Source organism: Anneissia japonica, unplaced genomic scaffold (assembly GCF_011630105.1).
Source record: "Anneissia japonica isolate Jap-2015-1 unplaced genomic scaffold, ASM1163010v1 scaffold69_len1423075_cov170, whole genome shotgun sequence".
Lineage (NCBI taxonomy): Eukaryota > Metazoa > Echinodermata > Crinoidea > Comatulida > Comatulidae > Anneissia > Anneissia japonica.
Genome location: NW_022748202.1, coordinates 1,255,321 through 1,274,181, shown reverse-complemented (window position 1 = coordinate 1,274,181; position 18,861 = coordinate 1,255,321). Strand labels below are relative to the sequence as shown.

The 18,861-nt window shown below is 32.9% G+C and overlaps 1 protein-coding gene across 4 annotated transcripts in view; it reads left to right on the top strand.

Moving 5' to 3' along the window:
* The window catches only part of LOC117120758 (serine/threonine-protein kinase TBK1-like), an 87,157-nt gene that overhangs the window by 34,788 nt on the left and 33,508 nt on the right, over positions 1–18,861 (top strand). For all 4 annotated transcript variants that reach the window (XR_004447414.1, XR_004447416.1, XR_004447415.1 and 1 more), the window contains 6 exons: positions 1,155–1,336; positions 2,660–2,817; positions 8,682–8,795; positions 10,288–10,670; positions 11,652–11,710; positions 14,004–14,095. Coding sequence is in view for 1 of the 4 variants with exons in the window: in XM_033265839.1 (XP_033121730.1) it covers positions 1,155–1,336; positions 2,660–2,817; positions 8,682–8,795; positions 10,288–10,670; positions 11,652–11,710; positions 14,004–14,095 (988 nt within the window). In the remaining 3 variants the exon portion in view is untranslated. The remainder of the gene's footprint in view (positions 1–1,154; positions 1,337–2,659; positions 2,818–8,681; positions 8,796–10,287; positions 10,671–11,651; positions 11,711–14,003; positions 14,096–18,861) is intronic.

The window sequence follows — 18,861 nt, the reverse complement described above, 5'->3', positions numbered from 1 at the left end:
CAGTATATATATATATATATGTATGTATGTATGTATGTATATATATGTATGTATGTATATCTAAGACTGAATAAATCACAAAAGATTCAGTGATACCATTTAGTTTAGGCCTAACAGTTTCAAAATTTTTTCAAGAAATATGATTTATTGGGTTTTTTTTTCTCTATACAATAATAAACATTGGTGAATATTTAGTAGGCTTACCTTTATAGTACAATGTTAAAAATTTGAGTTCATCAGCCAGTCTTCTTATCCAGATGAACCTGCAACCACTAACTGGTCCTGTTTTATATTGACAGCATGCTTGCCTAGTGTTATTCCTGATTGTAGCCTAGCTTACAAAAATATCACAATGGCTGCCAGTCAATGTATTCATAGTTGATTGTGCTGAACAGCCACGACCATAAATAACCATAAAATGGCCTAAACAATATATTTTCAATGCTGGATTACTCCCCTTTGATGATATGCTAACATGTGAAACAACCGGTAGATTTCCAAGATGGAGGCAGCAAGATTACTGTGTCATCGAGTTCAAGTTCAGTAGTACCTGTATTGTGCGACCGTACTTCCGTATGTAAAAATAGATGGCGCATTTCCCAAAGAATGAGGTCATGCGATGTAATTATATAGTACCGGTAGCTATTGTTTCCTCGATTCAGTTTGTATTTGTATGCGTAATAATATACTATCGATTGACAACATGCATGAGTTCATGCATTGTTGCTTCTGTCAAACACTGTACAGTTATACGTACCTGTCAGTATAAAGCAGTGACATTGTTTACTATTTTCACAGTCTAACCAATTTGTGTCCATGTTTTCAAAGATATGATTCAGAACAGAAGTTAAATGTCAAAAAATTGTTTGTGGCATTGACCTTTCCCAATCTCCCTGTATAGGTTCTTGTCGGAAGGGTTTGGCAATCAATATTCTATTTTTCATGTTCTTTAACCACAATTTTCTCTACACTTCCTGTTCAATTTTTAATAGACACCTTTCTCTGACAATAGCTTATAGGAACTACATACTACTTGAAGCAGAAGTCTTGTGTAAGATATTAGCGTTCAATAACCATTACATTTCCTTTTCAGGTTCAGCTTACTTGACCTAATAGTTTTAAGTTAATTGTATGACTATACCTTTTTGATACAGCCTCTGGAATGAAATACCTACGGGAAACTAATATTGTTCATCGGGACCTGAAGCCAGGAAATATAATGAGAGTTATCGCAGAGGATAACACATCTATTTATAAGTTGGCAGATTTTGGCGCAGCTAGAGAACTTCAAGAAGGAGGAGAGTTCATGTCTCTCTATGGGACAGAAGAATATTTGGTATGAGTAATCTGTCATTCCTTAAATTGTGTAGAAAGTTGTAAATAATGAATACGCAATCTTTTCCATTGCACGAATACAAAACATACCTAAAATAGAATGTCATTTGATACAATATGAATGAAAGGCAGGTCTACCATTCCTGAGAATGAAGTAGTCCATTTTATTTCAACCAATGAAACATGGTCTTAGGTAGAGGCAATAGGACAAGCATTTGGAACAAAAAGAAAGTGTGATGCAAATCAAAATCTGCTATTGTTTCGCCATGTAATGCAATGAATAAATACCCAAGTCATGTGATACAAATCCACCAATTAAATGACAAGGATATATTTAGGTGGGTTACATTAATGTTTAGCCCTTATTACAGTAGTAATAGTGAGTTGATTATAAATATACCTTATATAGCTGTATACTTACAACAAAAATTACATATATTCTGAGTTGTTTTTGAATGACATTGACTTTAAACAAGTTCTGTTCCTTAGTATGACAGTTGGTCAAGATTCACATTTTTGAACTATTGGTAATAAAACACACTTCCTTGACATTTTCATAAGTATACCATAAAATCTCATATAGTGGCTCTAGCCTTTTTTTTTTTTTTTTTTTTTTTTTTTTGACCCTTATAGGCTTTTATTTAAATGGGCTCATTTTCGAGATGGGCTTCTTTTCAAGAATAATTTAGCAAACTAAAGAGGGAGCTTATTTTCAAATTAATGCTGTAAATATTTGGAGTAGCTACTACTATATACAACATTTTTCAATTAGGTAATTCAAGCCCATGGGCTTCTTTTAAAGATTACTTTTGCAAACTATAGAGGGGGGGCTTCTTTTCGAGATGGTCCCCTTTTTGAGATTAAGCCCATTAGGCTTCTATTTTTACAATACGATACAATACAATACTTTTATTCCCATCAAAATTCAATAAAAGAATACAATTAAAATACATCATGATAATAAATAAGATAAGGATGAAAGAGATGCAACGAAAAGTAAACAGCCTGTAAAATGTTGTATGACCTTTACATAAAAATAGTTAAGCAGATTTAGAACACGAACAAAGACAAACTCACACCCACCCACGGTGGAAACATAGAAGCATACCTTATGGTGGCCGAAAAAATAGAGAAACAATGTAAGTAAACATGAATTTGAATTATCGTTGTCTACCTCTGATGAGAGTTTGGAGATACAAGGAGGTTTTATGGTAGTTAAGGTAATTACTAATTGTAATTTACAATTGTAATTGCAATTTGATAATTAAATTATCAGAGTAAGTTAAAATGCTTTACTCATTCATTGTTCTTTTTTTTTCTGCAGCATCCAGACTTGTACCAGAGGGCAGTACTGAAAGTGGCAAATCGAGGCAGGTATTCTGCTAAGATTGATTTGTGGTCAGTTGGAGTGACCTTCTACCATGTTGCAACTGGACAATTACCATTCAGGCCTTATGGTGGCCGAAAAAATAGAGAAACAATGTAAGTAAACATGAATTTGAATCATCGTTTGTCTACCTCTGATGAGAGTTAATAGATATGAAGAAATTACGACCAAACATTTGGCATTTCACATTTTTTTCATGGTATTGGTACAGTATGTCAATGGTTGCACAGCATAATCACTATAATGGGATTAATGATTCTTGATACTGTGATGTTATCACTGGAAAGAATTATGGAAATGCATGATGTGATGGGATATCCTAATGACTTCCATCATTTTAATAAAATATTTGCTTTTTGGATTTGGATAAAGTAAATATTTGGAATGATACAGTACATTAACATTGATGTAAACATGTTTGACAGTTTGTAGTTTTTTGGAAAGTTACATAAAAATGTTACTTCTGTTCTAAAGTAAATAGTTAGGAAGTTACAACATTTAATTTCCATATTGAAATAAACGCAATGTTGGAATAAAGGCAATAATTGGAGAGTGGCATTTCTAGATTTGAAAGAAATTTATTGAAATTTAAAAATCCCACATTTTTAGAGTATATGGTACATTTCAAAAGTCTGATTTCTAGATTGTGACAATATATTTGGAAAGTTACAAGACAATTTTTCAGACGAACAAAGTATGTCTTGTTTTCAGATTATGAGGGAGTAACAGTTACAAAAGACATGTTTCCAGATTGTGACAGATTACTTTTGGATATTTGGGAATTTTCCAGATTGGGAAAAAATTACATTTCTAGATTGTGACAGACTTCTGTTGGATATTTGTGAAATTTAATACAAAATTCATATTTTCTCATTGTGAAAGAGTAAATATTTGGAAAGTAACTGTTTCCATAATAGTAATTTTGTACCATAGAAAAGACAACATAAATATCCTAGTTGTGTGATGGTTATATGGCTAATATAGTGGTACAGTAAGCTATTGCTGCTGTTGTACATATTATGAAGTCATATTACTTGCCCTTGGAAAATCCAAGAAATACAGTAATTATTTTTGTCGCACTTTGAACAGACATGCTCATGAGTACCATTTGAATGTGAATTTCTAATGTGATGTTTGGTTATGCTGGATATTTATATTGCTTCCATTATCTTGGAAAATGTAATTTTTTCAGAAATATATTAATGTTTCATACATCAGTTGAAAAATCTAGGTTAAACTTTTGGAGAGACTCAGCCATATGACTGCTTGGTAGGTAGTTGCTCAGTAGGGAAACTGTGTTATGTACTATAACTAAGTAAAATTGAGGATACTTTGTATTTGCATCTTAAATTATTATGTGGTATATTGATGTGAAGGAATTTGAGATTATTTAAAACCATAGAGGAAATATATTTTCCTCCATGATTACCACAGACATTTACTATAGGTAGATACGTGCTTGTGATTCACACTTAGCATACTACTCTTCTGCCATTTTGGATTATACAGTGCAAGAAATTTTATATCTGATAAGAAACTTGTCAACAAATTACCAACTATATTTCAATCTGGAAATACTGTCATACATGACTTTCCAAATCTTCAAATCTTGATACTGTATGACAATTTGCTGTGATATAATCAATGTGTATGCCATCTTGAAACATTGTGCATCTAGTGTATTGTTTTGCACATTTTACTCATCCACCAGTAGTTGTTTCATATTTATTTATTATATATACGCCATGTTATACAGAGTAAAAAACACAAACAGGAAATACAAAAGGACAAGTTAGTGGCATGCCCAGAGAGAAAAATGGGCTGAAGCCCGACACCATAGGTGAATTCTCTCTAAACCTCTAACTTGCAAAAGAACAATGAAAAACAAGTATTAAAAGATTTTTTTACATTTTATAAAATAAAAAAAAAATAAAAAAACTACATAAAAATTCATCTATAGAAAATATTGAAAGGATATGAAAGATACAATAAGGCAGAAGGTATTAATAATTCTGCCTCACTACAATCCGCAACTTATCCCTTTGGCAAGAAAACAAGTTTGGCGAGGAGGCAACAACGCTCAAAAACAATTATATTTGATCGTTGCTGTCTCGCCACCAAGATAAAAGAAGAATGCAGCCATACATTTGTTTACTTATGTTTAGCTTGATTGTAGTTTTCAGATTAATATTACTGTTTCACAACTAACAATTTAGTTGGCTGACATTTGAATAATTAAATCAATGGCTATTGGTAATTTGCTGTAGTAGCCTTTGTTTGTATTTAAATACAGACAATGGACAAACATCTGCTAATTGAGAAAATGCCTTGTTGCTATAATTCATATAAATGACATTTCTATCGATACTTATCATATCATATCTAAGAAAAATGCAAAATTCCAGTATTTGTACAATACATATACCAGAAGTGTCATTTAAAGTGACCTTAAGTGAAACTGCACTCAAAACGGATTCCTAAAATCTGAATATTGTGTCTTCATTGAATACTATTTACTATTAGTTTTCTGTCTGTAACACTCATTAGAATACAAGCAATTTATCATTTTATGTAGTTATTGATTTGCCACATGCTAGTATTTGATTATTCTCAGCCATATTGAATTAATGTATATTTTTCATCTACAGTACACACTCTCTATTCATGTTATATTTTAGAACAAACACTATATTCACCTAAGATAATGTTACAGTGGCCTACTTCGGAGTCTTGAAATGGGGATAGCTGATGGGGCACAAAGTGAGGTGGTGGCTCAACGACTAAGTAAGGGGTGCTAGACTGCAAAATACAGTGATATGAGCTGATTTTTATCTACTTGAGTGCAAATTTTTTGCTTCAAACATTTTCAATGGTGGGGCGACTGTGAGGCGCAAGTTGCTGGTGCATGTGCCTCATGCTTTCCCTAAGTATGCCGCTGGTTACATATTATAGTAATTTATGGAAGTACAGGTCTTCCTCCATTTAAAGACCACTTTTGGGACAAGGTTTCCATGGTCTTTGGCAGCGTTGTCGCTAATTAGAATAATAAAGATGAAAGACAGTTAATATCCATGGTTAGCAGCTTGGTCTCTAATTAGAATAATAAAGATAAAAGACATTAATTAATATGGGACCAAAGAAAATTGGTCTTTAATTGGAGAGAGACCTGTATCATTATTATTAATTTGTATTGTTTGGATTAATATTTTATATTTCACTATAGTGTTTCAGGAACAGTGAATGCCATTGATGTATTGGTTCAAACTTTTTTTTCATAGGAAAGTTCAAACCAAAGGCAAGTTATTGTTTCTGGCAGAAGGGAAATGTAATGGTAACGCACAGTAGTTTACAAATGCACATAGCACCTTCATCTCATACTAGCAAGAATTTTAATTTTATTTGTATTTATTTTTTTCTAATATCCGTAGTTTTCATTGTGTGTTCTAACTGATCTTTCCATCTTATATTAAAATGGCAGTTCTTCAAGTTCATGTGATGATATACAGTGTGAATTGGCAACACTCCATTGTTGTGTTTAATTCCCATTGTAGCAGGAATCATAGTTTTGGATATGATAAAGCTCTGCCCTCACTGTCAAGTTTTATGACAAATAACTATGTTCCCATATGTAGGCATGTTATGACGTTTGAGAAAATGACACACATTTGTCATAGAAATTAATAGTGTGTAAATCAATATAAATAATTTTTAATTTGTTTATAAAATAATAAAGAACTTTAAACAGTTTATATTAGGCTTTTTAATTCTGCACAGTGTTTCTATTGGGCAGTTTATTTTTGCATTTTTTATACATTTATAAAAACAGTATTGTCCTGTATGAGCTCTGATAATGATTTTATATTAAACAGCACCAAAATCCACTAGAGCTTGATACAGTACAAATCCTGCACACTGGAGATTAAAATTTAAATGTTTAATCCCGAAAATGTTTAAAAGTTTTTGAAAAAAAAACTAGGATTTGTAGAGCAAGGTGTGTAATAATGTATTATTAATCAGAAAAGTTTATTACGTTTTTGTTTTGTAAAGAGGTTTAGTTCTTACACTCTTGTCTTCTAATGTGCAGTACAATCAAAGGAATGTGTTGCAGATAGAAAAACCATAATAGATTTTTTTCTAAAAATTGTGAAATTTTTCAGTAAGAACTGCAACAAGCCTCTTCTAGTCGGCTTTGTGCTGTAAGAGTTCCTTTTTAAAAATAGTGTAATAAATAAATAATAAATAAATATACCTATTTCCTGGTGGTAAAAGTTTGTAATTGATCACGTTTAGCTGGTTCCCGGTAGTGTTTAGTATATGTCCGCTCTGCTGCTGTGTTGAAAAAATTGTCTTGGAAAACAACAATTGCCAACTAGGGTGGTTTTCCTCTGTTGGCAAAGGATCTTTACTTTACGAATGTTGCTGTGGACTTCCAAACAGCATATTATGCATAGTGACATGACAAAATTAGTTGTCCTGCAACCCAGGAAAATCAAATATATTAAAGAAAATATGTATGACATGATGATTTGACAAATGTTTCTTGGTTGATACCTTAGATATGTTTTGAGGCACTCTTCAGATTTGATTAGAAAACATTTCAAATTGTTAATGCTCTACTTTTTCTCCCACTAGGAACAAAATAATACTTGAACTGTGATTAAATGTACACCACATCTTTATAGTTTAGTAGTAAGAGACTTACATTGTGACAGCTTGTCACATTATTCATTGCTCTCAACTAAAATTAATATTCAAATGTTCCTCAGTACGATTTCTAATGCCTGAAAGTAAAATGACAACGGACTCATGTGACAGACACTTAAATCGAAAATAGTTTAATGGATATGTACTAATGCATGCTCTAATCTGAAAATAATTGTGATACAAAATTTGAATACGCGGATGTATTTATTTACCAATCCAGTTTCAATCTTGCTTAATGATTATTATTAAATTAGAAGCAATCCAATGAGAAACCCAATTTTATGTCTAGAGGGTTCATTTTAATTGTTTTGAGGCTTTATAATAATTAATACAAACTATGCCTCTCTCGCACAGTATCTATTTTGTTTAATGCTAATATGTAATGGATATATCCTATAAAAATAATAATAGTATTTTTTGCATATTCTGTATAGTGATTTCCATGTTTAAACATCTCAAAGTGCTTCAAATCGTTGCCTTATTTCTTTATCTAATAGTGTACATATTTTTTCAGGCCTTTGAACAGAGGTAGTGTAACTTCAGTTAGTGGAATTATTTGATATGGATTCATCTGTTTTTAGGTAATCAACATCTGCAGAAGATATTTAGGTCTAGTTTTGGATATCTTCCATTTCAAAGTAAGAACAATTTTCAAGACCTGGAGATTGGTTCAGTCACAAGTAACAAATCAAGTGACTTTCTTTTGTGTTGTTTATCCTATGCCTGATTCACATGACAAAATATGTCATGTGAATATCCACAAAAATATCCCTTCTGATGTTTCCCTACCGAGATTCATTGCTTTCACCATTAGCGTATCTAGGAGTCTTGAAATGAGGGGAGGGCTAATGGGGGGAACAAAGTTGAAATGGGAGGGTGCTCGATGATTAGGTGAGCTGGTGCTACTTGAACGCAACTAAGGGTGCGACTATTTTCTCACACAGCCAATTACAAAACCATTGTAAAATGTGGGTACAATTTATATGTAGAGTGAAGACATATTGAAAGAAAGATAAGCTGGTCCCCATTACTATGCACAATATAATTGCTAAACAACTTTACAGGCCTTTTTGAGGTATGCCTTTTTACTGAGGTATCCTTTGTATTTTTAAAGGATGGAAAATATCCTTGTTACAATTTGTTCATATTTAGTACTTTTCAATCATGTGAACCTGGTACTGTATTAGATACTTGGAGGTGAGTAAACCTTATCCATTAGCTTGTGATTTCACTTCACATATTATTTTTCTTTTAGGATTTTTCTGACTACAAAGAAACCGAATGGCGTGATCAGCGGTGTCCAACATGAATCACCAAATGGAAAGATTGATTGGTCCAGCCAACTCCCGGAAACATGTCATTTACCAAGGTCAGTTGTCAAACTGTGTTGCATGTGTTTATAAGAATACATCTTTCAAATGAAGTTCTCATGAGCTTTCAAATCAAGACACAAGGTGTTGACAAAAAATTGGGAATGGATAATGAGATACAGATACAGATTTTTTTATATTAACTGGGGGAAAAGGGGCATAACAAACTTTTAAAAAAATTACAGTATATGAAATAGAAAATTAGTCATTACCCAAAACTATTATTCAAGCTCCTATTTTCACTGGAGGCTGAGATTGATTCTAGTCAAGCCAAAGCTACTGAAGCGGAATTAGTAAGCACATACAGCTACTAGCCAAGCCAAAGCTAATTCATTGGAAATGACAATTTTGGTTTGATAATGGAGCCAATACATTATACGCTAATTGTACTGTACATGATTGCATGCAGTTGTTACTATTGGCAACGAATTCTATTGTTATAGCATAAAACAAATTAACATAGTATTGAAATTCACAATGACTGTATATTGCATTAATTTTTAGTTATACAGTATATCAATATTGTACTGGAACTATAATAATACATACTCCCAAGTATTGAAATGCACACCATCGTGTTGAGATTCAGTATATCAACATATGTAATCATCAGGAATGATTGTACTGTGTATTTAAATACCAAGCTAGTGTATGCTTCCATGAATGTGTATCTGCTATGATTTTTTTTATGATATTAATGAGTACTCTCCTAGGAAAAAGTACTATAAATATCTTGAAAGGAAACCTTAGTATCAAAAAACTATTTTTAATGATTTTAGTATAGTGTGCCAATAGTTGTTATAAATGGCAATGTTAACCTTCATAATATTTAAAAACAGATTGTTTTTTTCTGATTTTAGTGTGATAGATAAATATTAGTCTAAATTGATACATTTATCAAAAGATAGTAATATTGTTTATATATTATTGAGATAAATAGTGCTAAGTAGGCATAATTTGAATGTTATTTTTGTATGATTTTTATTGTTATAGAGGGCACTATATTTTAACAATTATCTCTGGCAATTATTACAAGGTTAACTCATATATTTTACAGAGACAAATTATTTTTGTATTATTTTAGTGTGAAAGGTGGTACTATGTTACATATTACCTTACATTGCCCTAAATCAAAAGTTAACTTAGTATTGAAAGACATTTTTTTGTATGATTTAAGTGAGATAGAGGGCGCTATAAATAGATTCAGGATGTTTCTGTCAGGTAGGCAATGGGTTTGGGAAGCCGTAAAGATAAGCATAATATTTTTTTTCTGCTTCTCCCAGACGCTCAACTGGCTTAATATTTAAGATTAACTGTCATAGTATTGAAGGACAGGTTCATTTTCTGTGATTTTAGTGCAATAGAGGGCACTATTATATTAACCAAAATAAAAGGTTCATTCACAGCATTGAAAATCAAAGTACTTGTAACCTAAATGGACATATATTTCTTGTTTTACACCACGACTCATTGAAGCTTCTTTTTATTTAGACCTCTTAAGAGGCAAGTCCGACTGTTGCTTGCTGGGTTGTTGGAATGTGAACTGGATAAAATGTTGTCGTTCAATGATTACTTCCACATGGTCCAGGAAATTCTTAATCTTCAGAAGGTACATGTGTTCAATGCGGTCACTGCGCAAACAGTCAACATCTACATTCATCCAGGGAGTGGATGGGACAAGTTTACGAAAAGTGTTGAGGAGGAGACGCACATTTCAACAGAACAGCAACTTTTGTGTTTCAAAGATCAGATCCTAGATGTGAATACTATCTCTATGGATAACAGGAACTATCCAGAGACCACGGCTCAGAATCCAATTATCTTGCTTAGAAAGGACCTGAAGAAGTTTCCATCACCCATTCCACCTGATAAACGTAAGTTTATTTGCTTATTCTAATTTTGTTTCCAATTTTTCATTTATGATTAATGTTACTACCATTAAGAATTTGTATGAGATTTAATATTTAGTTTTGTTTTTGTCATTTTTTTAGAACAATTCTGTTGCTGATTTATGGTTGTTTAACAAGAATGATTATTTATTGTTTGCAGCTCAGCAGGTCACAGCATATTTTTTTTTATTGCAACATGAATCATAACAGTAAAGCTTTGCATCAGAAGATTGAGTGTCAAAAGTCACTTATTTTACTTATTTTATGGAAGTTGTTTTTTTCTACATTTTCTCTTCACCCAGGGGATGTGGGTTGTAGAATTGAATTGAGTTGATTATTTTTTTCAAGGTCAGCTTCAAGTTGAAAACTGAGCCTCACTTCTCATCTTCACCACTCAATATTTTAAATTTCAATATACTGTACCTGAAGTCTGAGAATTCCATTTCTGGCTATCTAGACATGTCACAGCCATAGTAAATGTGTGTTCCTCAGCTACATCCTTGGTGGGACTGAGTTGTCTCTCCATTTGCAGAAGTCTCTCTGTGAACCCACTCTGTGTTCTGTAAAGGTTTGATGCGATTACTTAGTTGATAGAGGCCTTGGTTTAATCCGTTATGAAAACAAACATCATTTTAATTTTCTTTGTGTGTAGTGTTCTCAATTCCACTTTTCAAATACAAATGTTTTCATAGTATATTATACATCAATGCTTTATTTAATTTCCTTTTGTTGACAGTTTTACACCGTTGAGCTCTTAAACCAAATAAGATTTGATAACAAATATTCAGGAGAAAATGTAAGATATTATTAAATGTTAAGGAAATTTACATACAAAAAATTAGGTAATCAACAAAGCTGGGTTGTCAACATATTATCAGGTATAAAATATCCTGTGAAAAATTAATTGCTCGTAAATTTTGCTTTAGAATTGTTAAGATACATTATTTATTCATTTATCTTTTTCAGCCAAACTTCCCAAGATCGCGACACCATACAGCCTTGAAAATGATGCTCCTCTTGCAAAGGTGAAAAGCCTCAGAATTTCTTAGAGGGTCTCTTTTTAAATAATTTAAGATTGATGGATTTAGAAACAATTGGATTGGCTGGTAGAGCACAGAAAATGGTTTGTAATTGGAACTTTAAAGCTGTAAGTGATGTGGTATTATTGTTTTGGAATTAGGAATTCAGTGGTTAAGTCCAAGTATTTTTAGTTCTGCTAAATTAACATGGACCTTGGCATCAGCAGTTTATAAAGCACTCTCCCATCTCCTCTCTCCTTCTCCTCCTCGCCTTCTATTCCAGCCTAGTAAATTAGATGTGTTATACAGTACAGTACCAACATTCCCAAATAATCATCTAATTTTATTTTCCATTCCTTATATAATTGGACATTAATTTCCATAATTTCTAAATATTGTATTGAATTTTATGAAGTTATTGAGCATAGTAAAGGATTTTTGTATGCAGAAACAGGTTGCAGATTTTATAAGATTGTGTTGCAAAGGGGTAGTTATGTGTATTTAAAGAGTTTTAAGAGCCTTGAAGTCATGGAAAAGATTTTAGTTTATAAGTGTTGCACTTAAAATTGTTTGTTAGTTTCTGTATGCTCAGATGGTTTGATGAGAATAGAATTATGACACCCTATATTAGACGGATATTTTTATTATTGTTTTTACATATTCTTCTTTTAGTAATTTGTTAGTAGTAAAAATTAATTCATCATGTCCATTGTAATATATTCACCATCATCATCACCAATAGTAACATCATCGATATCATCACTAACATCATCACAAATTTCAGTATCATTATCATCATCATTATCATCATCATCATCATCAGCATCATCATATACTGATATAGAGCATTGTTTGTGTAAACATCTTTTTATTCATTAGTATCACCTGTCACCTCATAATCATTGTCATCATCACCACCACCACCATCTTTATCATAATTACGACATAGTTACCAACTTTAGAGATTTAAAATGCGTGACTACTCCAGTTGACTTGGTGGGGGTGGTAGGGGCATGGAGGTGAACTGAGGGGGCTTAATGATCAGTTAAGTGTGTGCTAACTCCCAGAATAAGGTGATTTTATGTGCTTTTCAACAACTTGACCATGATCTCTTTTGGGAGGGGATGTGTGAGGAATCGAGTAACCCCCAAATATATGCCACTGTCTAGGGCCCCAGCCTCACCGACGATCTGAGCATATTTACAGTAAGCTGTTATAAAAAAAATATTTTTTATAAAGCCATTACATTTAATTTGAGCACCCAAATTATACACAAATAAAAAATGAGTAGGCATGCTGATAAATTTTTAGTAACACGTCAGTGAATTAAGTGTTCATGTAAATATCTGTCTAATGACGCAAGTTACTGCATGACAGTTTTATATTTTTAATAAAACCAATTTCTTATAATTTTAAATACATTTTCCCCTGAATTCGTAATAATTTTTGTCATGCATAGAACTGTGCTAAATGTGTGATAAATTAATAATATCTTTATGTTTCAACCAAAATCAGTTTTAAAATGCGTGGCTGTCCCGCACGATGCGAGACGGGTGGTAACAATGTTACGAACACCACTATCATTATCATGATATTATGAGTGAAGAAGTTCACTGCATGAACAAAAGCTTATTCTCGGTTAACTACATTTTCTTAGTCTTAAAGTGCTGCCTGTATTTTTTACTACAGTTTTATACACTTTCTGTGCATAAATATCATATTGTTGAACAATCTGGCATATTCATCAGGAATATCTTAGTTATTGTGCATCTTATGTCTTATTAAGAATCTGCTGGAAAATATCCATCTCCTACAAACTTTGTAAAACTTCCATGTTTTTTTACTTTATTTATAAATTACCTTATAGAAGCTGGTGTCGATGGGTAATGGTTGAAAGAGCTATGTAACCAGGTTTCCCGGCAGAGACCCCTGCATGGCCAGCGAGCCAAATTATATGTTTTACTTGGAATCATTAAGCTCTGTCTACTCCACCGTTCCGCAACCTATGGTTCGCAACCCAGTTTTGGGAGAAATTTGGCTTCTGGTTTGATGGGTCGCGTCTGAGTGTATGACATATAATTTGGGTTGTGGGCTGAAAAGGTTGTGGAACAGGGGTCTACACTATCAATTTTTCTTTGACAAATAAACTGTATACCCATATATAGTCATGATGTGCCTGTATATGGTCATGATGTGATGTCATCATTACCATATTTAGGCATGCCACATGTTTCTGTCAAATAAAATTTGATAGTCTGGACAGGGCTTTATATCAAATATGTAAATTGCTTTTTTGCAGATTTGTTGCGGTTCAATGTACTATTACTTGACAATTGTGCAGAGCCTCCTTTTGATGCAAGAACAGATGCGATTAGCTGTAAACTGCTTCTGGTAAGTACCGAGTATGAAAGACAGCAGAACGTTTAACTTTTATTTCATATATTTGTCTCAATATAAAAAATATCAAAACTACTATTTATGCCATGAATGTCAGCTTTTTTCTTCTGATTTTGTGCTTATTGCTGCGAGTCAGCGAGCAGCGACACTAATTTCGACGTACGCCAGTAAAAATTTCGATTTTTACCAGGACTCAAGATGAATTTTCCGGAGAGCGTCTGATCGTTTTCGGTTTTCAACTTGAAAGCGCGATAAAATTTTGGTGCTTTTAGGAGCCTTTTCGAGATTCTAAGGACCTGGCGGTGTGGCTTTCAATCCAGTTTAGAGCTTGACGGTGTCCGATGTGTTCGTTTAGAGTTAGAATTGAATCGGTAACTATTCCATTTTCAAACATTGATTATGTCAAGTCTTCGAAGTGTTAAGGTCATGATAATTTTAGTGATGTTTAGATCAGTGTGATTGTGTCCTGTTTGTGAGATTTTTTAGTGCAGCTATAGTTGTGCTTTTTTATAATTTAATTAGGCCTAGGCCGAATGTTGCTAGGCCTAGTCTTTCAATTTGAGTCTAGGAGGTCTAACCTAATATTAGGTATTCCATTAGCTTCTCTACCTAGGGTAGATCTAGGCTTAGGTTAAGTTAGGGCCAATGAACAGCGTTATTTTTCTATTTGATATTAAATAATTAGAAATTGCCAGATTATTTTGATGTCTGTATGTGGCAACAGGCTCATTATAGATGCCTGTAATTTTGTGACGATAAATATTTTTATAGGTAGGTGTATATTTTGATTTTGTTAATGTTATTTTGTTAATTTACACAATCATGTACAGGTACATAGACGCCATATTGTAATTTTGTAGCGATAAATTTGTTTTCCATGATTATACTTAGGAGGTACAGTAGGAATATATTTTGATCTCCAAATATCTTACTATAAAATCAACATCTAATAAAATATCGAATAAAATAATAGTAATCGATAATTATGTTGAATATATATGTTAGTAAAACAGCTTTTATGTGTGAATTTGGTAGCAAATATTGCTCTTCAATCTTATATGTTAATTTACACAATCATGTACTTTCGTTTGCAGATTGTTGTCTGCTTTATGTTTGGCTGGTCTGGTATGTAGAGGTCTTCCAGTTTCTCCCACATATACGGCATCGCAAAGGAAAAATAACAACATGAATGGAGATAAGGAACCTACAAGCTATTACATATATATCTCGGTATCTTTTATTCATAAATTCAAACAAAACAACTACAATATCAAATCCTTACCAGCCAGAGGCTGAATTGGGGATTCAATTTACAAAATAGAAAACCTGAATTATATTTACAATAAGTCATTATCATTATTAAGATCAATTAAAATAGTCAATATTATTATTATTTTAATTAGTTACAATTATTATTTAAAAATTTCTATATTAATTAATATGCACAAACATTAAAATTTCCAATTTAAAAATAGTAAAAAAATTCAAAAACAAACTAATGAAATTTAAACTAATATCAAACCAACCGAGGGCACAGACGCCCGCATACCACTGGCACTGTTGCACCCAAAACACCACCCGGGCAGGATCCGCCCCCAGAGCTCAAGTCAACACTCTCGCAGAAAGGACACCTAGGAATGGATTAATTTATTTGATTAAGAAGTTTGGTGAGAAAAGTTATAGGGCTATTTCTAAACCTTTCTGTTCTAGGAATAACAGTTTCAAATTTTCTGGGATTACGGAGATGCATTGATGGGGTATTATTGGAGGTTTGGAACCAATGACGAAACCTTTGATTAATAACTGATTTCTGGGCAAACCTTCTGCGGATAGAGGACCTGCGGTCAGGGAGCGACTCCAGCCCGAGCGCTGCTAGGACACTTTCGTATGAAACATACTCAAGTGCCAGAATAATGCAACATGCGCGCTTTTGGACCCTCTCAAGGCGATGGATGTGTTCTCCAGATAATCCAGTTCCAAACTGGTGTGGCATATTCGAGGGTTGGGCGAAAAACATTTTTTTGTTAGAATTTCTTTCAATTTGATCGATATGACTATCCCATTTAAGATCGTCTTGAATTACCACCCCGAGGAGTTTTACTCTGTTAACAATTGGGAGTATGGTATGCGAGATGTGAAAATCTATGTCTGGTAATCTCCTACAAACAAAATACACCTGCATGATCTGACACTTGGAGGGATTAAGATATAATTTATTTCTCACTGACCATGCTGTAAAAGTTCCAGGCAAGATTGAATGGAACTCGGAGAGCCAATTTTATTATTTTCTCCAAGTGTCAGATCATCAACATATTTCCAGACATGGATGTTCAGATCCTGCATTATATGGATTTAGGTTAAAAGCGGAATTGATAACACAAAGAAAGATAAGAGGGGCAAGTATAGTTCCCTGTGGAACACCACATGAGAGATCAATTACATCAAAAGCTTTGGTAAAATCAGTCAAAGCAAGTGTACTGACATTACCAGGTTTTTCTGCTTCCGATATTAGTTTATGGTACACATCTATCAAGCAGTGGGTGGTCGACACACCTTTTTGATTCCCATATTGCTGTGAATCAATAAATGGTTCAATTGCCTTAATTATTGATTTTGAAACTCTCTTTTCCACAATTTTGCGAGTGTTGGGGTGAGAGAGATAGGTCTCAGTTTTTCAATTGAGGGGGGGGGGATGACATTTGCCTCCTTCCACTGAGTTGGAACAACTCCTTGTTCAAGGGATGCACTGATGATATGAGACACAGGAAGGCTAAGTTCAAATGCACATTCCTTGATGACCTTCTGTGGACTATTGTCTGGACCCCCTGCCTTTGAAACAGATACCCTCTTCAAATCGTCATAGATCTCCCAGGGGTGAAATTGGGGAGGAGGCACATGGCTTGGCAAGTTAGCAGGAGGAAAGTTAGTATCGATTGCTTGATGTTTTTGAAAATGCTTAGCGAGAAATTTATTTATGCAATTTGCACTCATCGCAAAAATCAATTTTTAGTTATTAATACAATGGTAAAAAGTAAAATGAGAGCTATAAAATAGTAAAAGAATCATTGAAATCTGATGCTTCGTTATGAAGTTACAAGCGTTTAAACATACAGCTGTTTAAAGAACAATATCTGAGAAATCGGCCTTCAAAGTTTATTATTTCAGGCATTTCTCAGGCAGAAACCATCACCAAATTGTTAAAAATTGTTGTTTTAACATTGAAAATGGGGAAAATAACAGCATATCATGATGTGTAGATATATAAAGTTTAAGGCCTTAATGTTATCCTTAACATAGATTATGACACCTCCGCCTCGTTTGTGCTGTCTACACATTTTGAATGAGTTAAAAGAGTTAACAGTATACAATTCAGGTGCCGTTTGTTGGTTTATCCACGATTATAACAGCTTTGTCGATATTGTAATTATTAAAAAGCAAATCCAGTTCATTAAATTTGTTCAGAATTGACCATGCGTTAATGGCAACAATTTTAGGAAGAAAAGCTGGATTTCGTTTCCTATTATGTATGTGAGATTTGGTTATTTTTACTTCAACAAGTGTTGATTGCCTGTTAGTAAAATTGTGCCTCGGCGTCTTTCGTGTTGTAATCCTAACAGGTATTGACCTTCCTTTATTTTTGCCTGTACGACAACCTCTAGGTTTGGTACAAGCGATATTTAATTCATTAGCAATTAAGAAAACTCTTTACCTGGTTTCGGATAACAGCTCCTTTTATTCACAAATGGTACCTGTCTCGAAAAGCACATTATTTCACTGGTCACTGCAGCACGGGAGCACTGTCGAATTAAGACGTCATCATATTTATAATGACCTTCTACACCAACCCAGGGAACAGAGGGTGCACGTCATCGGATGACATCGGCCGATGACAAAATTATCTCAGATTAGGTCATTTACCTAATGAAGATGCTACTTCGAAACCGGTTTAAATACTGTAGTATTTAAACAAGTTTAAATATTAAAAAGCATATTGTGGATAAAGCATTTATTTAAAAATGAAAAGCATATTGTGGCTAAAACATTTTATTTAAAGATTTATTAAAATACTGAGAAGCATGATATGCATAAACCATTTTTTTAAAACATTTCTGTGAGGCATGTTCTTCATTTAGCCACTTTTTTTAAACAGTTTTAAATATTGAGAAAATATTAAAAAGTTTTAAGTATTTTTTTTTTTGTTAAAACAGATTTAAATACTGTGAAGGCTATTGTGGATAACACTTTTTGTTTACATATTTAAATACTCTGAAGCCTATTGTGTTGAACAATAAAACAAGATCGACTACTATCTATTAGTATATTATTGTGTTGTTTTGAAGCATTGTAAACAACATTTTTGGAACCCATTCACCAAATCATACATTTCTACCAACCTTTAATACTAAAACTGAAAATCAGTACACTATTTTATGAACTGATTTATCTATTAGTATTTACATGAATTGTATACTCGCAGCATTTTACTTTATATTAGAAACTGCTAGTAATATAATATTAATTATTTAATATTTAAAGATGTACTATCAGTCAAAAGGACAGAAATACCAAAAAAATTCAAATACAATTTTGAATAGCTCATTTGAATTGAAAGGATCAAATAAATTATTATAATTCCAACGAGAAACAAATAAAAAAATGTAGTTTTCACCAATAGACCTTTTATTACAAAAATCCTTAAATTGATTACCATCCAATTGAAGGATATGCAACCGAATACAGCAAAGTTATTATTTATTAAC